At 40.4% G+C, this 19,319-nt stretch overlaps 1 protein-coding gene across 3 annotated transcripts in view; it reads right to left on the reverse strand.

Annotated features, from left to right (window-relative positions):
* heg1 (heart development protein with EGF-like domains 1) overlaps positions 1–13,128 on the reverse strand; it is a 79,668-nt gene extending 66,540 nt beyond the window's left edge. For all 3 annotated transcript variants that reach the window (XR_007248002.2, XM_048535327.2, XM_048535326.2), the window contains exon 1: positions 12,596–13,128. Coding sequence is in view for 2 of the 3 variants with exons in the window: in XM_048535327.2 (XP_048391284.2) it covers positions 12,596–13,103 (508 nt within the window). In the remaining variant the exon portion in view is untranslated. The remainder of the gene's footprint in view (positions 1–12,595) is intronic.
* Between the last annotated feature and the right edge of the window lie 6,191 nt (positions 13,129–19,319).

Consider the following 19,319-nt stretch of genomic DNA (forward strand, 5'->3'; position numbering starts at 1 on the left):
ATTCTTCCTATAACAGGGACACCAAAACTGAATGCAGTATTCAAAAAGTGGCCTCACCAGTGTCTTGTACTGCCTCAATATGTCCTCCCAACTCCTATTCTCAATGCACTGACCAATAAAGGCAAGCATACCAAATGCCTTCTTCACTATTCTGTCTTTCTGTGACTCTACTTTCAAGGAACTATAAAACTGCACTCTAAGGTCTCTTTGTTCAGCTACACTCTCCAGGACCTCACAATTAAATGTATAAGTCCTGCCCTGGTTTGCCTTTCCAAAATGCAGCACCTCACATTTGTCAAAATTAAACACCATCTGCCACTCCTTGGACCATCAGCCCATCTGATCATGGTCCCATTGTACACTGAGCTAACCTTCTTGCATATTCACTACATCACCAATTTTGGTGTGATCTGCAAACTTACCAACAACACATCCTATGGTCACATCCAAATCATTTATATAAAAGACAAAAAACAGTGGACCCAGCACTAATCCTTGTGGCACACCACTAGAATCAGGCCTCCAGTCTGAAGAGCAATCCTCTACCATCATCCTCTGTCTCCTCCCTTCAAGATAGCTCTGTACCCAAATTGCTAGTTCTCCCTGTGTTCCATGTGATCTAACCTGCTAATCTTTGTGGGATAACCAGTCACATCCTGGAAATTCTCTACTATCCCTACGATCAAGGCAAAAAATAGAATGTTGGAAATTTGAAATAAAAATGTTGACTGGAAGGAAAGGCTGGTAGTAGATGGATCTTTTTTGGATTGTGATATTGTTTGTAGTGTTATTCCCCAAAGGTAAATATTGGGTGAATTTCTTCTGTAAATTTTCTAGCCAACATAAACTCCAACATAAAAAACAGCATTAAACAGTTTGCAGGTGATATGAAAATTGATAAAATGGCACATAGAATGTCATTCACAGTATGGAGAAATAGGTAAAAGAATAGCAAGTGGATTTCAGAATGGAGAAGTGACGCGCTTAAGGTGTTTAGGGAACTATTGTGGAAAGACAGTATACAATAAATTCTATGATTTTCAAAAAGTGTAGATGAGTACAGATATCTTCCTGTATACATACACAAATTTTTGAAGATGGAATGGAATGTTAGCATGGTTGTTAGAAAAAAAAGCATTTGGATTACCAGATTTACAAATGGAGAAATAGAGTTTAAAAGCAGAGATTACACAAGAGCTTTCCAACTCAATGGTTAGAAGTCAGCAAGAATATTCTGCACAATTCAGAGCAACAGACATCTTACGAAGGGTGCAGAGGAGGTGTGCATTGTGTAAGCAGGAATGAGGGACTTCAGTTATGAAGAGAAGGTGGAAATGTTATGCCAGTTCTTGGAACAGAAAATATTAAGAGGTAACCTAAGGAGTGATTTTCAAGATGAAGAGGTTTTGACGGAATGAATAGATAAAAACTACTCCGTCTACCTAATGGGTCTGTAACTAGAGGTCTCAGGTTACATCAAGGTACACTGGGGTATTTGTGCATGAAACACAGAAAGCACAAAGGTGCAGCAGGTATTCAGGAAAGTTAATAGAATGTTCACCCTTATTTCAAGGGATTTTGAATACAAGAGTGGGGAAGTCTTACTCCAACTGTACAAGGTGCTGGTGAGACCACATCTGGAGTACTGTGAGCAGTTTTGGTTCACTCATTTAAGGAAAGATATAGTTTCATTGCAGGCAGTTCAGAGGAGGTTCACTAAGATGATCCCTGGTATAGAGGAAGTGAGTTACGAGCAAAGATTAAACAGGTTGGGATTCTACTCACTGGAACTTAGAAGAATGAAAGATTATCTCATTGAATATAAAGGATTCTTAAGGGCTTGACAGGATAAATGCGCAGAGAATGTTCTGCCTCATGGGAGAGTCTAGGCTCAGAGGGCACAGTCTCAGAATTAAGGGGCACTAATTTAAGACTGAGACTGACAGCCCTGTCTAGAGGGTTGTGAGTCTTTGGAAATCCTTGTCATAAGGACCTGTAGGGAGCGGAGTGGTTGTGTATATTTAAGGCTCAGATAGATAGATTTTAAATCAGTAGGGGAATCAAGGGTTATGGGAAAAGGGCTGTAAAGTGGAAAATGAGTAATGTAGAGATAATAGGAACTGCAGATGCTGGAGAATCTGAGATAACAAGGCGTAGAGCCAGATGAACACAGCAGGCCAAGTAGCATCTTAGGAGCAGAAAAGCTGAAATTTTGGGCCTAGACCAGAATGAGGAATGTGGAATCAGCCATGATCCTACTGAATGGCAGAGCAGATTCCAGGGGTTAAAAGGCCTACTCCTATTTCTTATGATCTAATGGCCTCATTTTGTGTACATTGATGTACATTTCTAGGTTTCAATTATTTCTGTGATTCAATTATTTTGAAACAATTTTCAATGAATTCTCCGCTGTTATAACCCTGAATGTTTGTTTCAAGGTTCTGTCATGTTCAGCTTACAAATCTTAACACATTTCAAAATTTCCAAGGAGTGCTATCACTGTCAGAGTGCTCTTTTTTACTGAACCTGCCTTGGAATTTCAGATTCAGGACTCTTGAGAAAATTAAAGTGACCCAAGAACCTTCTAAAACAGCACAGAGCCAATATCAGATGGCACACCATGCCCTCTTTATTCACAGGTGGCTGAGGGGAGTTGGTGGCCTGGTAGGTGATCAATAGAGTATGAAGGCAGGTGTGTGAAAGGGTAGGGTAGCAAGTGAATGAGGGAGTAGGGCAGCAAATAGGTGAGAGGGTAGAGTGGATTGCTTGCTTGTTCAGAACTGCAACAGGGGTGCAGCCAGATGTTGGGGGCCTACAGATTTCTGGGGGCTTCGAGTGTGGAGTCTTGTATTGAAGGAATGCAGGTGAGTGTAAAGATAAGCAGTTTGGTCAGGGAGTGGTCAAATGTCACGGGTGTAAGTATTCTTGTAAGTAAGTCAGAACACTACTAAGTCTCCAATTCTAACTCAAAGTCGACAGATATGTCAAATACCATGCACCCATCTGAAGTTTGAACTGGGCAATCATTCTGTTTGGACTTCCAAGAGGTCCTGTGGTGCATCTAACAAGGTAAGTTTACTACCAGTTACCAAAAGATCAGGGCCATTACATTATAAATTATTATAACTGATAACTGTAAATTAACTGTAATTTGCTTTCTTGAATTAATTTCAAAACTTGTCACCTGAGCTTTTTGTCATCACACACTAGAACAGGATAGAAACATTTGGCAAGAATGTGTACAAATTAAAATTTGCTGCCTGTTCCCCCAGAGCTGGAAGAGAAGTACTATTCAAAGTAGCACATTTACTGCGTTGCAACATAATCCATCCAGAAGCTTCTAATGAAATCCAACTTTTGGTTTTTAGACAAATGTCTAGTAAAGTAGATAGATACATTATAATATGCAATTCCCTACATATCTAACTAAAATATAAAACAGGCTGAATGATTATTAAGCAGCGAACACACCCACTGATCCTCACTGCAGTCAACTGTCAGCAAAAGCAACAGCAGCCTACACTGCCATCTGTAAAGTATCAGAGTTCCGATATCATCACTCACAATGGAGAAAACTGACATTGTAAAACATAGAAAAGTGCCTCACAACTCAGTACCATCTCCTTCATGTGGTCAGTGGAACCAGTGCGACCAAACATAATAACAAATGAGACTGTTCTGACGAAAGGTCATTGACCTGAAACGTGAACTCAGTTTCTCTCCATGGATTCTGCTGGACCCACTGATTTTTCTGGCTGTTTTTTTCATTTCAGTTTTCCAGTGTCCAGGATAATTTGCTTCTGAGTTAATGATACCATATTAGTTAAGGAATCACACCAAATATCTTTAGGGGAATTAATGAACAGTGACGAAGCAATACCAATCTGTAAAACATCTTTGTTTTAATAAAGCAGCAGGTTCCAGGACAAGGTCTACATTTGGTACCAGAAAATATTCTCAATGGATCAGTGAATAAAGGATCAAGAGGACTTTGATCTGGGCCAAAAAGCAAAACTTTAAAGCAGAAAAAGGTGGAAAGTGGGACTGGTGTAGATTTAGTGTATTTTTGACACCACAGACTTGATGGGCCAAAGGGCCCCTTCTGCAGTGAATGATTCTACTGAAAATCATACCACTTGCATAAGTTGCTTCTGCATCATGAGAACTGATCTACATAACTTAGAAAAAAAGTCTTCTTTTTTTTGACAGTATTCACTCTAGAAAATGACTTTTTCGATATATTCACTCTAGAAAACAACTTTTTCGACAGTATTCACTCTAGAAAACGACAATGTTGTCGAGGAGAATATTGAGATACAGGCTACTAGACTAGGTGGGATTGAGGTTCACAAGGAAGAGGTATTAGAAATCCTACAGAGTGTGAAGATAGATAAGTCCCCTGGACCGGATGGGACTTATCCTACGATCCTCTGGGAAGCCAGGGAGGAGATTGTCGAGCCTTTGGTATTGATCTTTAACTCGTCATTGTCTTCAGGAATAGTGCCAGACAACTGGAGGATAGCAAATGTGATTCCCCTGTTCAAGAAGGGGAGTAGAGACAACCCTGGTAATTATAGACCTGTGAGCCTTACCTCAGTTGTTGGTAAAGCGTTGGAAAAGGGTAGAAGAGATAGAATTTATAATCATCTAGAAAAGAATAAATTGATTAGGGATAGTCAGCATGGTTTTGTGAAGGGAAGGTCATGCTCACAAACCTTATTGAGTTCTTTGAGAAGGTGACCAAACAGGTAGATGAGAGTAAACCAGTTGATGTGGTATATATGGATTTCAGCAAGGCGTTCGATAAGGTTCCCCACAGTAGGCTATTGTACAAAATGCGGAGGAATGGGATTGTGGGAGATATAGCAGTTTGGATCAGAAACTGGCTTGCTGAAAGAAGACAGAGGGTGGTAGTTGATGGGAAATGTTCATCCTGGAGACCAGTTACTAGTGGTGTACCGCAAGGGTCGATGTTGGGTCCACTGCTGTTTGTCATTTTTATAAATGACCTGGATGAGGGCGTGGAAGGATGGGTTAGTAAATTTGTAGACAACACTAAGGTCGGTGGAGTTGTGGATGGTGACGAAGAATGCCGTAGGTTACAGAGAGACATAGATGAGCTGCAGAGCTGGGCTGAGAGGTGGCAAATGGAGTTTAATGCGGACAAGTGTGAGCTGATGCACTTTGGTAGGAGTAACCAGAAGGCAAAGTACTGGGATAATGGTAAGATTCTCGGTAGTGTCGATGAGCAGAGAGATCTTGGTGTCCATGTACACAGAGCCTTGAAAGTTGCCACCCAGATTGACAGGGCTGTTAAGAAGGCATACAGTGTTTTAGCTTTTATTAATAGAGGGTTCAAGTTCCAGAACCAAGAAGTTATGCTGTAGCTGTACAAAACTCTGGTGTAGCCGCACTTGGAGTATTGCATACAGTTCTGGTCACCGCATTATAAGAAGGATGTGGAAGCTTTGGAAAAGGTGCAGAGGAGATTTACTAGGATGTTGCCTGGTATGGAGGGAAGGTCTTACGAGGAAAGGCTGAGGGACTTGAGGCTGTTTTCATTAGAGAGAAGAAGGTTGAGAGGTGACTTAATTGAGACATATAAAATAATCAGAGGGTTAGATAGGGTGGATAGGGAGAGCCTTTTTCCTAGGATGGTGACGGCGAGCACGAGGGGGCATAGCTTTAAATTGAGGGGTGAAAGATATAGGGCGGATGTCAGAGGTAGTTTCTTTACTCAGAGAGTAGTAAGGGAATGGAACGCTTTGCCTGCAACGGTAGTAGATTTGCCAACTTTAAGTACATTTAAGTCATCATTGGACAAGCATATGGACGCACATGGAATAGTGTAGTTTAGATGGGCTTCAGATCGGTATGACAGGTCAGCACAACATCGAGGGCCGAAGGGCCTGTACTGTGCTGTATTGTTCTATGTTCTATTTCATGATTTTCTCCCAAATTGGGCTTGGACAATGGGAAAAAGCCTTTTTGCTCTTCTTCAAATGTATAAATGGATTATTTTATCTCCATCTGAAACAACAATTAGGTTCTTCAGTTAACTCTTCATCTAATACATGGCACCTTCAAGAATTCCTGAAGAACTTCATGAAGACTTCTTTCGAGATTATAGATGCAGACTTGAATTCACATGCTTTTAACTGAGAGATGACCACACTACCACTAAACTACAGCTGAATGCTTAGTACTTGGTAATACATTAAGCAAGAACTGGAGAGCTAGCAGCTTGTTAATTTTGCCATCAAAGATAAATGAATGATTGAGAATTAATGTTTTGTTTGATTGTCCCATTTTTCTAACTAAACACTTATGAACGTTATTAAATTCGATGTTTTTGGCAAAATACCCCACAGGATAAGTATATAGTACTGAAGCATTACCCATCAAAAGAGTAACAGCATCACAATTTCCCTGCAGCTCAAAAGCCTGTTTTTATCAGTAATGATTTGATATAATATGCACACTTTATCAATTAATAAAGCATATAAGAATTCACTGTGGAACATTCACTGAGTTAAAGCCGTCCACTGGCTCCCAGAGGCAACAGAATAAGGGAGTGGTCACTGTATTACAATAGCAACTAAGAATTCAATGACTGTTAGAAGATTAAAACATGTCAGCACAGTAATAAATGAGACTAGAGTCTGCTCCTTTTGCTTTTCTCAGCTTTGTAAGGCATTTCCGTTATTACTTGAACCTGACTGCTGGGAAACATATGTCCTAAGATCTTCTGATCTTTACTGTTCTGATCTTCACTATTGGCGTGGCTCAGTGGTTAGTACTGCTGTCTCACAGTGCCAGGGATCCATGTTTGATTCCAACCTTGGGTGACTGTCTATGTGGAGTTTGCAAATTCTCCCCATGCCTGCGTGGGTTTCCTCCAGGTGCTCCAGTTTCCTCTCACAGTCCAAAGATGTGCTGGCTAGGTGGTTTGGCCATGCTAAATTGCCTCTAGTGTTCAGGATGTGTATATTAGAGGGATGGGTCTGAGTGGGATGTTCTGAGGGTCAGTGTGGACTTGTTGGGCCAAAGGGCCCATTTCCACATTTTAAGGATTTTATGATCTATGATCTATTACATTTAATGTCTATAATGATCAACTTTGGAACCATGATGTTGAGTTGCTGGTATTGGACTGGCGTCGACAAGGTCAAAAGTCACACGATACCAGGTCATAGTCCAACAGGTTATTTCAAATCACAAGCTTTCAGACTGCAGCCTCTTCATCACGAGACAACACTTCACTTGACAATGGGGCAGTGATTTCAAATAAACCTGTTGGACTATAACCTGGCGTCCTGTGACTTTTAACTTTGGAACTGACTTTAGTTAGTTCTTTGTTTGTAGGCATCCCCGATTTAAATGTGCTTAATTAAATAGTTCACAATATAAATTGCCTGTATCCACTGGTTTCAGAATTATATGTAATTCTCTGAACAGCCTCATCAATAGGCACATATATCTAGTTACTGACTTCAGGCAATATGTAATGTCGCCCAATGCATGGAAGTTATGATCACTACACTCTGTTAGTGGCCTTCATATCTGGACAGCAGGGTTCATGCAACTGGAAAAATAACAAAAAATGTGAGTTGTCCTTAATCATCAATTTAAAAATTCAAGGTGATTTCAGATTACCGAGTCTAACCCCACAGGCACCAAACTTTTGTTCGACCTTTCTTCAAAATTCAAACCAACAATACATATACTAGAATGTGTGGATGATGGCATATTGTCTCTTCAACTTGAATTTTCAGAATGGTTAAGACTTCTCCCTGCAATCATTCAGAGAAAGTTCAATTGTGTTTCTAACACAGCAAATACTCTCTGATCATAAATTGCCAATATTACTGCGAGGGGTAACATTAAAGCTAAAAAATATGCTTTTTAGAGATAACATAATTTTGGCATTTGTCTCTGGGCTGGGCTATGGATCCATGGAAAGGAGTCACAAAAAGTTGTGTTAATTTACTTTGCAGGACTTGTGGAAGGGTTATTTTGGGTTAGGCCATTATTAGGTAAAGTTATCTGGACTACAACAAAGAACTAGAGAGCAACTGGTACTTCTGAAATTCCAAATTAGTCATTTCAGAAATGCAACTCTCCTCACAGTGATTATTGGTGAAACATTTAGGGGATATATGCCAGTTGGACCGTTAAGTCTTACTGTAACTAAGAATGACAGTCACATTAGACGAACTTTTGCAAGGCTTGCTCCCTCTTTAATAGATAGACCAATCAACAAATGTCGAGATCTGAAATGCAGATCTCATTTCTGGATCATTTCAAACATTGTGAAAAAGCAATAGACATCAGGATGAAGATGGTGCAAAAGGTGCAGATTCTGGTATCTGGCAGGGAGTGACTATGTGTTTCTAAGGCTCTGGCTTACACTTGAGATGTTGGAAATTGGCTGATGGATCCTAGAAAAAATATTTGTTTTGTGGGTTACACTATCTTTTTAGATAAAGTGAAAACTTCTGTGTGTGCTTTTGGATGGGAAAAGTCTTCCTGTTACTGAGAAACTAGCCAAGAAAACTATTGATACTTTATTGTATCAGGGAACAAATGTAGTGTAGGATATTCAGAACTGCAATCAAAATATTGTCAGAGTTCAGTGAATTTCTGCTGGCCTCTTTCCATGGTAGTGGTCATATCACATAGAGTAAAATCTGTGCTTTAGTGTAACACTGAAGAGAATTTTGCACTTACTGTATTTTGGATGGAATATTAAACTGAACTCCACTTAGCCAGTGGAGGTAACTTTTTACAAATTCTGATGACACTACTTTAAGAAACAGAGGCTTGACAACATTTGCCCCTCAATACACCAAAACTAACTAACTGCTTGTTCATATTTATGTTTACAAATTGTTTGTCACATTTAATTAGAGAACAGTAACCATTTCAAAAACTTCATACTACATCGCTTGTGAAGTAATTTGGGCTATGTTGAGGAACATATGAAAAAACAGTACATAAGTACAAGTTCTTTTTTAGTGGCGTGTTTCTGTGTTATAAGGCTTCTCTGAGGAGATATGCATTGTCCACTCTTTTCAAATGTATGTTGTCAGGACTGCTAGTCAACAATTCTAAAAATCGCATTTCAATACCCATTTCTGTTTTTAACTGTGGCAAAAGTCAGATGTGAGAGGTTACCCACATCATTGTTCTGTTTGTTGCAATTTGTCTGTTAACCAATATATGTCACACTTCACATTATACAAGCAAACGCTTTGTTTATCATAAAGCATCTTTTACCCAAAGACACTCATATGTTGGCAATTGGGTGCAACAACACATGTTGCATTTCAATGCGTTGCACATGGAGCCACATTTAATGTGTGACCTTGGAAAGAGTATTGCGGGGTTAATAGAAATTAGGAAGCATCACACCCGAGTCCATGCATTCTTCACCAGATACTCCATCTCTCTTCTCACCCTCTCTCAGTTCCTCCATCTCTCTTTCCTACAGGAGTCATAGAGCAGTGGGAACCCTGGTTTAGTTAGATGCTAGCACTATCAAAAAAATCCATCAGAACAGCCTAAGATTTGCGCATTTTGTTCAAATGAAATATGTGAAAGAGTAAGTCAAAGAGCATGGTACAAGTATATGCTGAGTTAAAAGTGACTAAGTATAGCCATGCCTCCCCAATGAAAGTGACAAAAAGTCAATGTATTAGACATTTGTTTCATAAAAATAATATAAGTCTCTCTCACACTCTCTGTCTCTCTCCATATGTATGTATATGATATATATAAACAATATAAGCTATTGGAGATAACTCTTAAGTGGTAGGATTTACATGCATTTGGAAAAGCATGGCCTAATTAGAGACAGTCAACATGGCTTTATGCCAGGCAGATTATGTCTTACTAACTTGACTGAATTTTTCGAGACGGTGACAAAGGTAATCGATGAGAATAGAGCAGTAGGTGTTGTCGATGTGGATGTTAGTAAATCTTTCGGCAAGGCCCCTCATGGTAGGTTCATCCAAAAGCTTAAGATGAATGGAATCCATGGTGATTTAGCCGCTTGGATTCAAAAGTGGCTTGCCAAAAGAAGGCACAGGGTAGTGGCGGAAGGGGAATTTTCAGGCTAGAGGTCCGTTTCTATTGGTGCTCTGCAGGGATCTGGGACCTCTGCTGTTTGTGATATATATAAAAGATTCGGATGAAAATATAGATGGGTGGGTTACTAAGTTTACAGCCGACACAATGATTGGTAAGGTTGCGGATAGAGTAGAAGGTTGTCAAAGGTTGCAGCAGGATATAGATCAGTTCCAGTTATGGCAGAGAAATGGCAGATGGAGTTTAATCCAGCTAAGTGTTAGTTGCTGCATTTTGGGAGATCAAATGTTAAGGAAAAGTATACAATTAACGGCAGGACGCTTAACAGCACTGATGTACAGAAGGATCTTGGGGTTCAAGTCCAAATTGCTCGCAGAAAGTGGCCACACATGTAGATAAGGTAGTAAAGAAGGTGTATGGCATGTTTATTGGTCAGGGAATTGAGTACAAGAATCAGGATGTCATGATGCAGCTTTATAAGACTTTGGTTAGGCCACACTTAGAGCACTGCTCAGTTGTGGTTGCCAAATTACAGGAAGGATATGGAGGCTTTGGAGAGGGTGTAGAGGAGATTTACCATGATGCTGCCTGGATTGGGAAGTATGAGATATAAGGAAAGACTAGAAAATTTGCGTTGTTTTCTCTGGACTGGTGGAGGCTGAGGGGAGACTTGTTAGAAGTCTATAAAATTATGAGATGCATATATAGGGTTGACAGTCAGAATCTTTTTCACAGAGTTGACATGTCTAATAGGTGGTGACATGCATTTAAGGTGAGATGGGGAAAGTTCAAACGAAATGTGAGGGACAAGTTTTTTTTACACATGGGGTGGTAGGAATCTGGAACATGTCACCAGGATGGTCATGGAGGAGGCAGATACGATAGCACCATATAAGGGACTTTTAGATAAGCACATGAATATGCAAGGAATGGAGGAATACAGACCAAGGGCAGACAGAAGGAATTATTTTAATTTGGCATCATGTTCAGCATAATATCGTGGGCCGAAGGACCCATTCCTGTGGTGTACTGTTCTAAGTTCATCATAGATCATAGAATCTTTGCAGTGCAGAAACAGGCCCTTCAGCCCAGCGAGTCCACACTGACTGTCAGAGCATCCCGCCCAGACCCATCCCCTATAGCCCACCTAATCTACCACATCTCTGAACACTACAGGCAATTTAGCATGGCCAATCCACCCAGCCTGCATATCTTCAGACTGTGGGAGGAAACCAGAGCACCCAGAGGAAACCCATGCAGACACGGGGAGAATCTGCAAATTCCACACAAACAATCACCAGAGGGTGGAATCAAACCTGGGTCCCTGCTACTGTGAGGCTGCAGTGCTAACCACTGACCCGCCGTGCCACCCTGTTCTAAATTCTAAGTCAAAGTTAATTTACATGTATTGGAGAAGATCTGACAATCTGTTGAGGTGTAATGCCTAATGAATATGAACACACAAAACAAAACTACACACACTAGAAGTCTGAACTAGAAGTGGAGAATGCTCAGCACCTGTGTTGAAGGATCTGTTTAACCCCAAAAAGGCATGTTGTCCACTCCCTCCAAGTAGCAGAGTGCCCACCATCTTCAGCTTCCGTTTCTCATCTGTGATTCTTTGCATTTCATATGAATTTTATTTTAGTTTAAGGATATTTTAAACATAAGAGTATATGTTTAAATAATGGCAGCTTTTTAAAACAAAATCCTGCTATGTCTGGAAAAGGTCAATTTCTAAATCTGTGCCACGAAATTAAAAGTAGGGCTAATGGAGCTAAAGGTCAATCAATGTGGGACATAATAAAGAATATAAATCTATTAATATTGCATGTATCCTACAAGATTTAAAACTTTTGCTGTTTTATAACACTTTCTGTTGGTTGTACAACTTAAAATCGATTGGTACAAAAACTACTCCAAACATTTTTAAATTTGGATTTTTGATTTCTATTGACTTCTTTCAGGGGTTTTATTTAACTCTATCCAGTCTGGGTCTTTGGCGAGCTGATCACAAGGTTCCTGGTTGGTGAGGATCACCCTCTGTCTATGTGAAGCTCAGAGGGTGTAGAAGAGGTTTCCATATTTCGATATTTCCACCAGCGCTGTATTTCGACAAAGCAACGTATAGTTCTCAGAAAACTTTGGGCAGACTCTGCCTATAAATGTATTCACTTGTGAGCAACATGAGAACAATGCATTAGTACAAATCACAAATTACTGGTAGTAGGCTTCTTCCCGATTATCCAAAGTTTAATATTCAACGATCTCCTGCTCGAAGCCCTCACCTAAGAAGGTGTGAAGTGTACACGAGCTGAGAGAGGGAGTTTCTAAACAAAAGTTTACTTTTGGATAAAAACACGTGCAGCTGCTGCGACGGGAAGCGGCAGTATTAGAGACGCGTTGGGCTGGGCATGTGAAGCGCACAGCAGAATGGAATAGTGACTGCAGTGGACACAGTAGTGGAGGGGGGGGGGGGTGCGGGGGAGCAGAGGGCTGGACTTACCGGTACTGGACACAGAAGGTGACAGTCGGCGATCATCGGTGCTCAAGCCTGGAGTGGACAGTGAATCCGTCCCGGGGCTGAAAGTCCTCCAGGCGGGCTGCGAGCTTTCCGGAACACTCACCTCCTCCCAGCTTGTGCTTTCAGCGGTAGAATTTACTGGCAGGTCGATAGAGTCTGTAAAACCAGACCGGTCCGTAAAAGGGGCGTACGATCCACCGTGCAGAGGTCTGAAGAGCAGCAGGAGTAGCATCAGGCTGCTGCTGGGGTAAATCACGGCGCATGTTGCCATGATGATGACGCCTGATCGCTTCGGGGGTCCTGATTCCGTGTGCCAAACAAATATACAAACACACGCGCGAATGAAACGCCTGGGAGACAAATCCGTGTGTGCAAATGCCTCGATCCTAAGCCTGCTTGTATTTACAGAGTCGGTCCAGCATTCTCCAGTTAGTTCAGCTCCACTGCAGATATAATCCAGGGTAATAATCCATCTCGAACTAAAACTCATCCGGCTGCGCCTGAGTGACTGTAATAGAGAGAGACAGGCTGGGCGATTAAACTGACTGACTCCTCCTAGGGGTCGGTGCGGATTTCCAGTTGAAGCCACGCAACTCAAACTCCAGTCATACTTTATCAGAATAAAGGTGTTCTTCTTTCCTTCTCCAGTAGATAGTGGAATACTATATTTCCAAGACATATCATCCTGGGAGCTAAAGTGAGTTTTCTCTCTTGAGGAATAAATACAGGTGCCTTTCTGCAAACTCAGGAGCTTCCCAGTTGACAAGGAATCGGCATCGTTTCAATTGGATTTACATTGCTTCACCTGATAGTTTTGAACTTCAAAATTTAGGATCCAATTCGGCCGGCTCAAACAGTTTTCAAGTATTTAAGTGGATAATGTTTAAACTTTAAATGTAGCCAAGAAATAATGCGCCATCTAAGAATCAACGAACGTGGTTTAGAAAGTATAATTTTGCCCTGCAATATTTTTCTATTGTTCTATTGCATATTGTAATGTATTCAATAAGTGCCTTCTGCGTTTTTCACGCATGTCTTCAAAACTCTTTGTAAAGCAATTGAAACTCTACTGTGAGAGAGCAAGAACGGCAGATGCTGGAGTCGGAGACAACGCGGCGTGGAGCTGGAGGAACACAGCCGGCCAGGCAGCATTTCCTGAACCTCCGATGCTGCCTGACCTACTGCGTCCCACCATCTCCACACTGTTGTCTCTGAAACTCTGCTGGGTTGGCTTTTGGAGTAAGCTACAACAAATGCAGAATAACTATTATAGAAATGCAGCTTTATTTACCAGAAAACAAATTATTCGTAATAAAAGGGGGGTGAATAAAAGGGGTATGTGAGAATCTCGCTTGGATTTGGAACCGAAAATTAGAGGGTGCATTTTCCTTGGAGCTGGATAATGCAGCCACATCCTTTGTGTCCATGTAATTTTCCAACGTCACTTATGTTGACCTACTTGTAAAAGACATTGTGGCTTTCTACAAGATCACAGAAAATGATAATGCAAAGGAAATTGACTGTGACAAACTAGAAATTTGCTTATGTTTGAATTTTAAATATTACAGTTTCGTAGTTTAAAATTGTCAAGTAATCTCAAGTCAAATCAAATGCTTTACGAGACATTTTAACCAATAGGAATTCCCCTCTAAACTGTTACAAGGCAATCAAATCGGTTAATATTCACTGATTCATCCTTCTGTTGTTTCTAATTGAAATACTGAAACAGTAATCTAATTGTATGTACACATCCGCTTTCTAATAATGTTTAAGGTATCTTTGATAAATACAAATGGATAATGTGACAATAAAACTAAAAAAAATGCATGTAACTTGCAAAGACTTTGAACTGAACTTCCTTATAAACTTAACACTGTTTTCAATGTTTTCAAAGATCAACAGTCTGAGTTTTAAACTTCATAAATTCTATAGATCATTTTTGTACATGCAGGTTATGTGTAAATCTGTTTAAAGCAAACCTTATATTTAAAGTTTATGTCTGACATGAGAGGAAATAAAATAATTTTTAGGAATATGAAGGCTATTAAACCAGTTACAGTATTTTTGATTTTTGATTATTTGCTACATTTTAATGTTAATAAAAGTTCTTGGGATTGTGCCCATGCTCCATCAAATTGTGGGACTCTAATTATAGCTATGATGTAGCATCATATGAAATAGTAGAGACATCCATTCATCCCAGTTATTATGATCCCAACTGATGGTAAATATCGGACAAGTTCGACCCCAGAATGAAAACTGGCTTGATAGATAATATATTTAACTTTTGCAGTTCATTTACTTGATGGTTAGTCATTGGAATATACTCACACCAGGTGCAGTTTTTAACAACAGAACTTAAGTATATTACACAAATATACAAAGCTATAGAGAGAAGAAAGTTTTAAAAATTTAACACATACATTTAAACAAAGTTCCAAGCCAGTTCCCAACACTACCCTTTACAGACAGTCAATCTCGGAGAACCATCATTTCTCTGTCAGCTTTTTAAATCTTTATATAACTGACTCTTTCCGGTTTCTTTCTCCTAGACTATTGCGAATTCTTTGTTTACAATTCCATTCTGATTCCATTGACATGAACCTCTTGTAATTCTGATGGCCTAATCTTTTCCAGTTCTAACAATTTTTGGATTTTTAATTCGAGCTCTCCCAGCTACAAACTCCCCAGACTTGTAACAACTTCTACTGAGGTGAATAGTTTCCCCCAAACTGATGTGGTTCTCCAGCTAAGAGAAATTATTCTTCTTTTTGAACGGAACTCAGTGCTTCTAAACGAAGACTTTGTTCATCCTGTTTTGAAAGCAACATTAAACTAACTGTCTTGATTTGCTTACTGTGTCTGTCATAAAACAACCACATCAATACATTATCTATTAACACAATGGCGGATTTCCATCACATGCATTCTTGAAACTGATGTCTTTAGGTCACTGTTCAAATTGACTTAGTGACCATACAAAAATAGAACTTCACAGAAGACTCTGTTTGAAAATCCAAAAATGCACCATACATGTTCCACACTAATGTGCAATCACTACAGCTCTAAATAATCCAACATAATGAAATATAAAAAATAGACTTGACAAAGCATATGAGAAGAAAGTAAAAAGGAACATATCAAAATTGTTATAATTTCTACTGGTATATGTCTTAAAGCAAAATTGTCCTTCTGTAAGTTAAAGGACAGCATCTAAGTATTTTCCCTGGAGCAAAGGAGGTTGCGAGATGACCTCCACCCAAAGTGACTGCGGAGTAGAACGCTTCAGCCGGACTATGTCCACTCCACCAGTTTCTTCTTTTTCTCTCTCTTTCGTGTTTTATTTTCTCCACCTCTCTTCTCAGCCTGCTGGTCTCTGACCTTGCTGCCTTGCACCTTGTAGCCTCTGACCTCCTAGCCTCCAAGCTCCCAGTCTCAGCGCAGACCTGACAAAGCGTCCTCTTGGCTTGGCTGTCACTCAGCCAGGCATGCAATCCTCTTGGAGTTAATAGAAACTGCAGATGCTGGAGAATCCAAGATAACAAGGTGTGGAGCTTGATGAACACAGCAGGCCAAGCAGAATCTTAGGAGCAGGAAAGTTGGTCTTTCTGATTTCCTGATGAAGGGTCCAGGTCCAAAACATCAGTGTTCTTGCTCCTAAGATGCTGCTTGATCTGCTGTGTTCATCCAGCTCCATACCTTGTTATCATGCAATCCTCTCGGTCTGGCATGGTGGTTTCTCAGCCTGGCATGGCCTCAGCATGGACTTCCAGTCTCAAAGTATGATTCCAGAGCAATCTCTCAGCCTCTTGAACGCTGAACTGAAGCCCGCTGCAGTCTGCAGTCAAGGCCCAGTGCAGACTGGAGGAAAGGTTACAGCATGGACTGGGTTGGAAGTCTGTTGTTCTGAACATTTTTATCGCACCATTTTGTAAGGTATTCCTAAAATCTGCAATGCTAAACTTATCACTTTCTATTTTTCTAAGAACTGTAACTGAAGAAATAGTACTTAGGTACCTTTGTACATTTGGGTACATCTGGGATGTCCTACGATAGGGTCAGATCCCAGATGTCCTCATTTTTCAAAGACTGCAACTTCCCCTCCACAGCGGTCAAAAATGCCCTCAACCGTGTCTTCCACATTTCCTGCAACTTATCCCTCACAACCCCTACTCGCAATAACAACCAAAACAGAATCCCCCTCGACCTCACGTACCACCCCACGAACCTCTGAAACCAACGCATCATCCTCCGACACTTCCGCCATCTGCAATCTGACCCCACCACCAAAGACATTTTTCCCTCCCCACCCTTATCTGCTTCCCAGAGGGACCACTCTCTCCATGACTCCCTTGTCCACTCCACACTCCCCTCCAGCCCCACCACCCCTGGCACTTTTCCCTGCTACACCTGTCCCTTCACTTCCCCCCACCCCCCATCCCAGGCCGCAAGAAGACCTTCCCCATCAAACAGATGTTCACCTGCACATCTGCTAATGTGGTATACAGTATCCGCTGTTCCCATTGTGGCCTCCTCTACATCGGGGAAACCAAGCGGAGGCTTGGGGACCACTTTGCTGAATGCCTACAGTCAGTTCGCAACAAAGAACTACACGTCCCAGTTGCAAACCATTTCAACTCCCTCTCGCACTCTTTGGACGACATGTCCATCCTGAGCCTCCTGCATTGCCACAATGATGCCACCCAAAAGCTGCAGGAATAGCATCTCATATTTCGCTTGGAAACCCAGCAGCCCAAAGGTATCAATGTGGACTTCAAAATCTCCCCTCCCCTGACCGTATCCCAAAACCAGCTCAGCTCGTCCCCGCCTCCCTAACCATTCCTCTCACCCCAAGCCCCACCCCCATCTCTTACCCGTTAACCTCATCCTGTCTTCTTGATCTGTCTGTCCTCCCTGGGCCGACCTATCCCCTCCCTAACTCTCCACTTTTACTGGCTCCAACCCTGCTTCTTTGACCTGTCTATCTCCTCTCCACCTATCTTCTCCTGCATCCATCTTCTATCCGCCTCCTCCTCTCTCCCTATTTATTTCAGAATCCCCTTCCTCTCTCCCATTTCTGAGGAAGGATATGGATCCAAAACGTCAGCTTTCTTGATCCTCTGATGCTGCTTGGCCCTGCTGTGTTCATCCAACTCTACACTGCGTTATCTCAAATTCTCCAGCATCGGCAGTTCCTACTATCTCTCATTCAAATTCCTTTGCTGTTTTGATTTCCATAGATTGTGAGTTTTTTTTAATAACAAACAGAGCACAACTGTAACTGGCAATCACTATATGTAATTAACTAAGAACCAATAAACATTTTTTCAAGGATCGTTACTTTCAGTTTACAGCTGCAGAGGTTAATTGCATTCTACTACCACTTCTAATTACAACATTATGCTTTGTTTGCTTATTAATGAACATTTTAAAATTAGGAAATGATTTAAACAAACTAATATATTCACTAAGGAAATGGTACATATTCCCATTGAGGAGAAATTTCAAGATAGTATATTTAACATTTAGTGTTACATAGTAAATATATGTTTCTTGGAGATTACATGGCAGGAATTCAATCAAGCAGTTCAGGTGATGTTGGAAACCATGAAATCAAAACTGCTAACTATGATCCAATTTGAAAGATGCTATTTCACCTTTAGAACCAATCTACTTATCTATCATTTTTAACATAACCTCGTCATTGAAATTCAGGAGTGATTTATTCACATCCGGATTTACCCCTGTTTGCTCCAATTATAGACTAGCACAGATAAAGTTAACTGGGTATATTTTCAATAAAGGCTAGCAACTTTGATATGCAATTATACTGAAAAATAATTGCCATAAATGTAAGTAACTTTGTTAAAGAAATGTTTAGAAACAAAGTACACAGGATCAGAGAAAGTTAGGGGTAAGGGGGAGAATCTGGCAATCATTAAATATTGAATTTTTAATGCTTTCTTAGCTTCAGCAAAGACGCTAATTCTGTCTAAGAAAATATTATTACTGGGCCAAACATTTGTATTTAGTCTACAAGAGAAGTTGCATTCACATGACATGCTTATTATACACTAAAGGAATGTCCCAAAGAAGAATACAAAAATTATGTTAACCTTTCCCATGAATTACTAGACATCAGGATGTCAAGTTAAAGGATTTCAGGGCTATTTTGCTCAGATCTCCCTTATTATGTGCCTACACCCCTGCCTCTTACTGGGTTATTTCCATAATTACCAAATCCTCTGCTCTCTTGATCAGTAGACATGCTTCATATTTCACCCTGTATAGACAAACATTTGATCATGAGATCACAATAACTTGAATCCATTCATTATCCAACAGCAACGTGTATATTTTTCAGCAGATTTCACTGAATTGTAGTCTGGAGAAGGCACAATACCTTGTTACTTTCTTTCTCAGCCAAAGTATATTGAGATGATAGTAGAATCCAACTGGCTAAAATTAGTGGTTCATAACAGATATTCAATAGAAAGACTGTTTATCATTAAAAATTTTTATTTAAATAACATTCAAACCTTAACAGCTTGTGATGAATTCCGAACTATTAGCCCTTATCCCTGTTCAGCTCTACAGCGCAGACGATTATCAACAACTAACTCATACAACGAAGTTCGCATTTGAAATAGTAACAGTGGTAGTTGTGAAAAAGTTCCTGATGATCTGTACATCACTACAGATTAAG

This window comes from Stegostoma tigrinum, chromosome 7, assembly GCF_030684315.1.
Source record: "Stegostoma tigrinum isolate sSteTig4 chromosome 7, sSteTig4.hap1, whole genome shotgun sequence".
Lineage (NCBI taxonomy): Eukaryota > Metazoa > Chordata > Chondrichthyes > Orectolobiformes > Stegostomatidae > Stegostoma > Stegostoma tigrinum.